An 8775-nucleotide genomic window follows, 5' to 3' on the forward strand; every position below is an offset into this window, starting at 1 on the left:
ACTCGTCACTAAGTCTATGTGTTATTGTTCTGAATCACTACGTGGAATTTTCGACTTTGCCTTGTATCGTCCTTTCCCCCAGGAATTGAATAGTAAACCTCTTCGTTTGTTCTCCTGCTAGGCCATCGGTTTCGTCCAAGCCAAGAGCAAGCCATCTCTGATCGCCGGTACCCTCTCTGGTGTGCTGGTGTTTGCTGCAGCGGAACTTGGCTCTTCCTATGATAATCTAACAGGCCTATTCTGTCTGGCTGCCATCGCGCTGATACTCACTGTATTTTTCTATTCAAGGTGGGGCAACTCAGTGTGCAGCTTTGGAGTTATCTCTTCTAGGTACGTGAAAACCCGCAAGTTCATGCCTGCTGGCCTCATGTGCGTCATTAGTGCATTGAGTTTTTGTGTATACTTCTATGCCGTAGTCGTATGAGATGCGAACAGATTTTCATATGTTTTTTAATAATATTTACCGTGTTACTAGTGGTGGCCATGTAAAACGTGTAATACGGCGTTTTATCCACCATGGTAATTGGTGAAGCCCCAATGAAGTATTCTAATCATGAAAGCCCATTTCCGTGAGCACAGGTGTACGTATGATGCAACCAACCTGCATCCATTGAGGTATGCGAGCTGTAGTTTTTCTTGGCACATTTGCCAGCCAGTAATGGGAAGGTCTAGTTATGAAGAATCGTGAGATGTGTAGCCTTCGAAAGGATGCTGTGGGGCTCGCTGAACCCTACCCACTAGAAGCTGCAGGGGTTAGGATCAAAAGGAGGCAAAACTTTCAATGGATCGAAGCCCTTGGATCTACTGGTTACCTCGGGTAACGGACAGAGGCTAAGCGCCACACCTTCCCATTTCTTAGACTAAATCGCCAGCCCCAAAGGATCTCACGCCACAGCACTCGCAACGCGTACATGTCAATGTTCTCGCCGTTTGCGGCACAGTCGGGATAGGAGCTTGGGAAAACTCCTTAGCCACCACGAGTGCGTCAACAAACGACTTACAAGGCCCGAACATGTTATCATTAGTTTTGAGGCTGGTCTGCAACACACTGGGTGATCTACCACGTCTCGTATGAAGCTCAAGCCTACAGGATTCCTCAACTACACCACCAGGAGTTTTCAGTATGAGAGTCCTGCCTTGCAATTGCAATCTCTTCCTAGCAAAAACGCGTTTGGGACCAACAAGAATAAGTCTTCCCTAAAGCTGCTCTTCATGACTTGGAGCGGCTAGCAAGCAGTTCGCGATGAAACAGATGAGGCAGCTTTATTAAAGCTAACGGTCACGACTCAGTGCAAGCATGTCGTGCCGACCCACGGCCGAACATCACATCAGACAGCTGCCGGCTTGACATCATGCTGGTAGCATTTGGTTAGTCCGGAAGTCGAAGGTTCAAATCCTGGTCAGTGAACTTCACGCAGACTTTATATTGAATCTTCGGTTATTCAGTACCGAATCACCTAACGGTCACCATCTGTGGATGGCCGGGCCACAACAACATGATTATTCTGTTGCCCGCACCTTTTGCCTACTTCTGTTGATGACCACATGTCAACGCAGCACCCCAGAGATCGTCAACTGAACTGAAGTTACAAAATTCGCGAAATACTGCCAGAATGGGAAAAACTGATCATGATGATGCTGCGGCAATACCGTTCGCACTGGACCAATCTTAGACATATGATAATGATAGGACAGGACGTTAAAAATCACGTAGGATAGGGCCAAACGCTATCCGCCCTCTGGACCCTCTCGAGAGAACTTGCAGTCTCTGATTTGCCAGAAAGCCTCGAAGGATGATTAATCTGATACAGTGCCGTGCTACTAGATATTAACAGGGTTACGGAAATCATATCCGGGATGCGTTATACGCATATCCTGTGTCCACAATGACGACCATCTCCCACCGAATTCCCCGATACCCCGCTGGGCTTGTTGGATCTGCGCCATAGTCATAATGCAGCTTTACTGATCAGTGTGCCGACACTTACAGTGTCCAGGACGAATTTGCAGATAGGGCCAGCTCCGACTCGCTCATCAACCGGTATCTACCAACAATCAGTGACATAGGTATCGGGGGGGGCGGTAACGCGGTACACGAATATCCTTTCCCTTGTAGTGGATCAGATCAACCGGACATACAATAGCTGCTGTACCGGTACCTATCACACCAGTACGCGGCGGCGCATGTAGGATATGGAATCATCGAGGCATCCTTCACAACATGCACAAGCTACATTTTGGAGATTTCTCAGCTGTAGATAAACTTATCGCGATGATTCGGATAGGAACAGCAATCTAGTATATGAAGCACACTCTGTGAGATGATGGGGTCTATTACCGAACACTTCCAAGAGATTGCCAGTCTCGAAAGCTTCGATGACTTCATTCATAGTGACATCTCTTTCCGAAACCTTTATACCAGGTGGCGCATTATTAGATGTCAGAACTTGTAATGCCTGGCAAGGCACATTGCTGATTAACAAGAGTCGTGGCAGTCAAGTCACAGGTTCGATGCCCAGCTAATGCACTTCTCACTGAGTCTCGGGTTATTCCTGGCAGGATCACATCACTCAAGGATGGTGTTGTCACTTCTATACCATCCGGCGTACGAAATACCAGAAACAGGTTCATCGTACCTTTTATGGACATGCAGTCGAGAGTGAGCCCGGCCATTCTTACCAACCTCCGTTACGTAGTAGTCCTTTGCCGTCACATCAGTCGGCAACAACCATAATATTTGCGAGTAGCCCATCTCAATCTGATCGACAATGTTCTTTCCATCGTGATGGCGAGCACTCACAGCTTCCCGCAAGGGTAGTAGTGTCGGACCATAGTTACTACCAAGCTTCTGAGCCCCAGTGCCTATAACAGATGATAGATGCCTACACTGAGCCATGGTCCTTGCTACTTCCTGGCCACGCACGGACAGTTTTCGTCGATGCTAGCAAAGACACTGGTTTGAACCCTGATCTATAGTATCTATCTTCACACATCGTCCCTGGGCCAAAGCAGAGGAACCCTACGGGCCGACAGGACAGGTGATGACGAATATTTTGGCAGCTGTAGGGGGAAATACCCCAAGACTAGCCTACCAAGACTTGCTGATAAGATGGATATCAACCGCTTACTTGAGTTCCAATACACGTTGGACGAATGTAGAGAGAATAACCAGGTTCTGATGGTATCATGTGCTCGTCAATGAGAATAAGCTCCCTGATGAGCTCATATCTGCCAATAGCAGCTCATTCCACTGATATCATTGATTTCCTCTACTACATGGACTGCTCATCGCGTTTGGTGAGATCGGCCATCGCGCCACGTCTGATGGAAGTGGCAAATCGAGCGATGTTACTGGACAGGCGGAACTCTCTGATGCCCTCAGGTACCCTGTATCTGCAATCAGATCACTACGATGTGACGGAAATGTGGTATGGGACATTTTTGTACACTTTCACTCCCTCAAAGCATCCCACTGCATTGTGAAGTACAGGGGATGCCGGATGCAGCTTGATATTGCTCATCGGCATTATACGTGGCTGAAGTCATGACCATAGCCGCGGCGCCGTGGAATCTCAGCTCTTACTCTCGCCCATCCAGTGGCAATATTATAGTCGATCTCCAGCATATGATCTGAGAACTTCTTACCGAATTCCAGTGTGTCCAACGGGGGTAATACGGAGAGCCTTGGAGCCCTGACCAGCTGAGGGGAAGACCCTGTACAGGTGCTGCCATCTATGAGCTACATACTTCTACCGATGCTGGCTCTATCGCTTGATGAATGGTCGGCCTAGCTACAGGGATCGTAGTACTTGCTAGTGTTGAGGTATTGAGAAGACGACGTGAACCAGCGAGCATATGCTAACAATGGTGATGGTAGCCTGTAAAGGAGCGATATGAAATTGAGGTTGGAGACCATAATACGGTGACGGTCATCCAAGACGGGAGCACCTTGATACAAAACCAGAGTTGGATGGCCGGCCACGTCACCGTCACCGTCCCTGAGGGAGATCCAGGTGAGCCACTTCTCGCCTGTCCGAACCGGTGCTGGGTAAAACCCGGTGTAGTCCTATACGAGATAATGTTTACCTGGGAGTAGAGCAGTCGGAGTTGGATTGAATCCCTGCAAACAGCGCTGCCCTACTCTTTCAGATTCGCTCGTACGCATGTGGGAACCTGTCCCGGGACAATGATTCACGAATATGGTCGAGGCGAACTCTGCTCGGTTGCTGAATATGAACAACTTTCGTGGCGTTCTCCGAGAAATTCGGCATGTCTCGCGCTAAACCTTCAGAAACTAACCATGCTTCTGGTGATTATTCCGCCGACCGGGTACCGTCTAGCTCGGACGAGCGTGTCCCCGAGGCATCATTCGCCACATCATATGTTCAAATCAGCGCCGTGTTCATAGGAATAACATCTTCTGTGCAGTCAAACTCCGGATGGCAGCATTATATTTTGCTTTTCGTACTCACTACCGTAACAGCAGTCCCCGAGTTTTCGGATGTGCGTCACGGATAATACTGATAGAAAATCCCATGGCCGTCGAATACTCTTCGCTGCGAAGTTTGCAGCCGTATGCGTTGTAGACTCGAGGTTCGATCCGCAGAGGTGACATATAGTTAAGAGTCTTAACTTAGATTCAGTGGATAATGTCTTAACTTCAGACATTATCCACTGAATCTCGGTGACCAAGGGCAATTAAGCGGGCGGATTTCGACAAAATCATGCGGCACGACTTGTCAATAACCTGGTCAGTAAGAAACGATGGTTTTTTTCTGATCGCATTGGTGCAGTTTGGACTCGCTCAATTAGTGAGCATTGATTTGATTGGATGCTGTGGGCTTGCTAAGGCGAGACGTTTCCGGGGATCAAGTGCAACCAAATGAGTTGGATAAGATATAATCAGTGGCTTGGCAAAATGGATAGCGTGTTAGGCTCGTAAGCTATGGATCCTTGGTTCGAATTTAGGAGCTGCTGTGTAGTTGTCATAATGATAACCCATGCAGCGGGAATTTTGAAATAAGCAATCACTATGAGTCAGCCAAGTAAGAGATATAAGATCACTATAATTATCACGTGGAATTCATGCCGTGATGCATTCGACGGTGGAGGGTCGTTGATAACGGGAACGCTGTGAACTTGTATTGCTTCAGAATCTGAAGTTCAGATACTTCCTTCAGAGTGAGATAACTGATATAACCTTGATACTCACAGAGCTTTATTGGATCTAGCATTGATACTAATTGAGACACGACCTCCACAACCCCCAAGCATTTAGTGAATGATCTGTGAGCAGCATCGGATGAGTTTTCCTTCACTGATCCCTGATCCTGTATGCACTAGCTTCGTTGATTGCTTTATGTTCATGTGCATCGCGTACAATATTATTGTCGTATTGTTCTTTGAATATTTCTTGGCGCTGAGTCGGACCAATGAACCTTTAAACTTCCTTATGCAGAAGGTAAAAGTAGAGTGGCACAGTTCCGGTCCAAACAAACAATGCAATCATTGCATTGCAATCCCGACTCACATTATTTCACCGTGTGTTGCGGTATAACATGCCCTATTGACCAATTTGGCAAAAACTATATCCAACTATAGCAAGGCCGCGATCCGCTTGGCGAAAGTGAGTGTGAGAGCAAATCACAATTGTCACCTTTCCGCTCTTTTCATGAAATTCGATCACTGCGTTCCAGAAGATCCACAGCTTGAAGGTGACGAACTCCTGACAACTCAACACGGATTTGATAACAACAGTTGACTACATAACATGTTAATCTCACTCAGACACAGATGCACGCATTCTATACTTGTTGGCATTATTTATATTATGCCGCACAACATGACGACGAACTTTCTTATCTTCAACGAGTGTTGGCGATTCGGTCTCACTCTCATCAGCGACAATAGCCGGGTGAGTAGTATTCATCTTAACGGGAGTTGACTCAGGAGAACCTACTTCACGAAGACCTGTGCTGAGCCTCGACTCATCGGGTCTCTCAACAGCATTAATGATAGCAGTGTCCCGTCGCCCATTTATCGGTGGCGCTGCCACTACACCGGCATCCACCTCCCCATTCGGGCCTGCATCCCTCTGATCGTCCGTCCAGAACGATACGAAAGCCGTCACAGCTTGAGCGTCGTCGAACTTCAAAGTAATGTCCACCGCCTTGCGAGAAGTATTGGTCAAATGAGCAGAGTAATGGTGACGGGAACCTTGTGGGAGTTCACCCTCTTCACATTTAACTGTGTATGTCAGCCCATCGACAGCTACCCCGGACTGCCGACCACAGTTGTAGGCCACAGAATGATACCGTCTCAGGCCGAAGTCTTCCAGAGGACCACTTACCAGGTCAGGGCGCAGCATCTGAGACGCCCACATCAATAACAAACCTCAATGACTCAGCTCACCTCAATAATGTGATCATCGACTTTGTTGTTTTCGCCAGAAATGAGCAACGCCACACGCTTGAGAGGATGCTCTTCCTCCTTCCCCATATAGACATTATCATCAACACTAATGTGTGTGACATGGTGAGTGATGTTAGTGTCCAATACAATCTAAGCAAATCGATAAGCCACATAGGCCTGCCTTCAACGTACTTCCGACAGCCTATGGCCGGCCATCATAGCAGCCGCCATAGCAACCATACGGTCCTTGTAAGTGACTGTGATCAGTGGCTTGCTCGAGAAGGTCACTCGAGCCTCCCCTCGAGGGGAATACACTATAGGGGCTTTGGCTGGACAACTGCAAATGTGGTTCTGAATAAAGACAAGAAATCAAAGCGGCAATAATTTCCACGCTTACATCAACGTGTATTTCTGGGAGGGAATTCTTGACGGTCACCTGTGGAGCGGGTGAAGTGAACTTAGTGGCGTAGTATGACTCAACCTGATACCACACCATTCACAACTCGCGTGGAACGGGCCAAAATGAATCGCTTATACAACTGACCACCTTGGCATCGGTAACTCTTCCCCATCTAACTAGGAAGCCGATAGCAGCGTAGGGGTCATCAAAGTAAACTGTCAGCCTAGCCTCAGCGTTCGCCTGGGCTCTCGAGTCCACGATATGCGACGGACACGATACGGTTATAGTGAACTGCAGGTCCTCAGTCTGTACAATCTTGGCTTCCGCCTTATCGCAGACGAACACGCCAGGAGCGTTCTTAGTCTGAATTCACATTATGAATTCTCAGTAACCACTCTTCTCACCTGTAAGTAGTATTTGCCTCTATCCTCCCCCATAGTAGCAGCTATGGCCGGTCCCAAATCCTCAGACCCACGGACCACTTTGGTCGAATGAGACATGATCTCAGGACCAAGACCAACCTAGAGGAAGTGCTGTGTTGAGCAGTGACTAGCTATAGTCCTACCGCACGCTGGGAAAATCCTCCCCATTTGATAGCAAATGTGATAGCTGCCGACTCAGGGCATTCCAACTTCACAAAGGCCTTATGGGAGTCATCGAAATCACAGAGGGCTCTGACGGAGGCCACTCGTGGGGCACCGGGCTGTTCAGGGATCTCCACCGCAGTAGTCACACGTTCACATTGATAATGGAATATAGATGGCTCATATCGATATGGTGACACGTGGAACGTTAACTGAAAAAACATTATTACGAGTGGGAATATACTCACAGTTGATACCTTGAGTTCCCTTTTAGTCCTGAAGTTGTCCCCGTCATTGCTGCTACCAGGCCTTATCGTGGCACCCTTCAGCGACGCCGACAGCAGCGTGTGAAGGTTATCTATATGCTCTACTGTGACCTTTCGACATGCCTTAACGAGATCAGCTGATATGTCCAACTGAACGAGAGGACAACGACCATACAATAACACCACCAGGAGCTGCGGCTTACTCCGCTATTATCAGAGTCACCCCAGCCGTAAGCAAAGTGCTGAGCCCAAATAGGGGCGTCACAGCGAACCTCGTGCCTCTCCTTGAACTGTGGTCCACAATAAGCAACCACTACGTGGCCCTTCGCACCACGGTTGATGATAGGTGTTGTGACCGGCGCACACGAAAGAGGCCTTGCTGGATCGAGCTGAGGACCAGGCCAAGCATCAATCACAACTATACACTTCCACTATACCGGTAGCTCCCGTTGGCCGACCACCCTCGATGCACCCAATGGACCTCCACAATGCTCCATGATGGAATCGTCTATGCGGATCTGAGGTCATCCACTAGCACGCAGACACACACCGGTTCTTACCCTAGAATTCTTCCTACCACCCCACCAAGTGGCAACATACAAAGTGTTCTCGACACTCCCACAGTCGAGATGTTCAACAACAGCACAGTTCTCTCCAGAAGAGCATCCACTCACGACATAGTCAATGTCAATCCCGAAATACCAATCTCGATAAATGGGATCACCAGTCATAGGGCGAACGGCTTTACGAGACTCCTATGAAATAAGACACAATAAGCCAGCGGAGTACGGCCGCCACTCACCGAGTTCGAGCCCGGCCCGATTTCGATGAAGCTAGGTAGTTGGCCGAAGTGAGGAAGGCGTGGTATGGTTCCCCTACCATGGTTTTCCGCTCTCCGTGGGAACACCTACCCAAACATGCAACCTAATACAACGGGAGCTCGAGCTCACCCTGTTGTTAGATGGTTTCCCATGGTGGCCGCCTCTACGTTGTGTGTTTGCATGTGGGTGTTGCTTCCCAACACGAGTGGGCTGACAGTCGCACGAACATTCACACACCGAATGATGTCGCTGTGGTACTCACCTTCACGTGATAGCCTCGTCCTCGTCGATGA

At 48.5% G+C, this 8775-nt stretch overlaps 2 protein-coding genes across 2 annotated transcripts in view; both read right to left on the reverse strand.

The window, feature by feature from the left end:
- Pmar_PMAR001294 (branched-chain amino acid aminotransferase, putative) overlaps nucleotides 1-3478 on the reverse strand; it is a gene marked incomplete at both ends in the record, with an annotated part of 4423 nt that extends 945 nt beyond the window's left edge. The window contains 13 exons of the mRNA XM_002781776.1: nucleotides 1002-1156; nucleotides 1711-1802; nucleotides 1989-2045; nucleotides 2095-2159; nucleotides 2339-2456; nucleotides 2536-2636; nucleotides 2680-2758; nucleotides 2801-2862; nucleotides 2909-2979; nucleotides 3024-3088; nucleotides 3129-3228; nucleotides 3286-3393; nucleotides 3456-3478. Coding sequence (XP_002781822.1) covers nucleotides 1002-1156; nucleotides 1711-1802; nucleotides 1989-2045; nucleotides 2095-2159; nucleotides 2339-2456; nucleotides 2536-2636; nucleotides 2680-2758; nucleotides 2801-2862; nucleotides 2909-2979; nucleotides 3024-3088; nucleotides 3129-3228; nucleotides 3286-3393; nucleotides 3456-3478 — 1096 coding nt within the window. The remainder of the gene's footprint in view (nucleotides 1-1001; nucleotides 1157-1710; nucleotides 1803-1988; nucleotides 2046-2094; nucleotides 2160-2338; nucleotides 2457-2535; nucleotides 2637-2679; nucleotides 2759-2800; nucleotides 2863-2908; nucleotides 2980-3023; nucleotides 3089-3128; nucleotides 3229-3285; nucleotides 3394-3455) is intronic.
- Nucleotides 3479-5779: 2301 nt separating this feature from the next.
- The window catches only part of Pmar_PMAR001295 (hypothetical protein), a gene marked incomplete at both ends in the record, with an annotated part of 10530 nt that continues 7534 nt past the window's right edge, over nucleotides 5780-8775 (reverse strand). The window contains 13 exons of the mRNA XM_002781777.1: nucleotides 5780-6367; nucleotides 6412-6561; nucleotides 6604-6762; nucleotides 6809-6892; nucleotides 6959-7174; nucleotides 7216-7332; nucleotides 7377-7607; nucleotides 7653-7811; nucleotides 7865-8050; nucleotides 8099-8179; nucleotides 8222-8416; nucleotides 8464-8568; nucleotides 8612-8692. Coding sequence (XP_002781823.1) covers nucleotides 5780-6367; nucleotides 6412-6561; nucleotides 6604-6762; nucleotides 6809-6892; nucleotides 6959-7174; nucleotides 7216-7332; nucleotides 7377-7607; nucleotides 7653-7811; nucleotides 7865-8050; nucleotides 8099-8179; nucleotides 8222-8416; nucleotides 8464-8568; nucleotides 8612-8692 — 2352 coding nt within the window. The remainder of the gene's footprint in view (nucleotides 6368-6411; nucleotides 6562-6603; nucleotides 6763-6808; nucleotides 6893-6958; nucleotides 7175-7215; nucleotides 7333-7376; nucleotides 7608-7652; nucleotides 7812-7864; nucleotides 8051-8098; nucleotides 8180-8221; nucleotides 8417-8463; nucleotides 8569-8611; nucleotides 8693-8775) is intronic.

Source organism: Perkinsus marinus (genome assembly GCF_000006405.1).
Source record: "Perkinsus marinus ATCC 50983 genomic scaffold scf_1104296941592, whole genome shotgun sequence".
In the NCBI taxonomy this organism is placed as follows: domain Eukaryota; phylum Perkinsozoa; order Perkinsida; family Perkinsidae; genus Perkinsus; species Perkinsus marinus.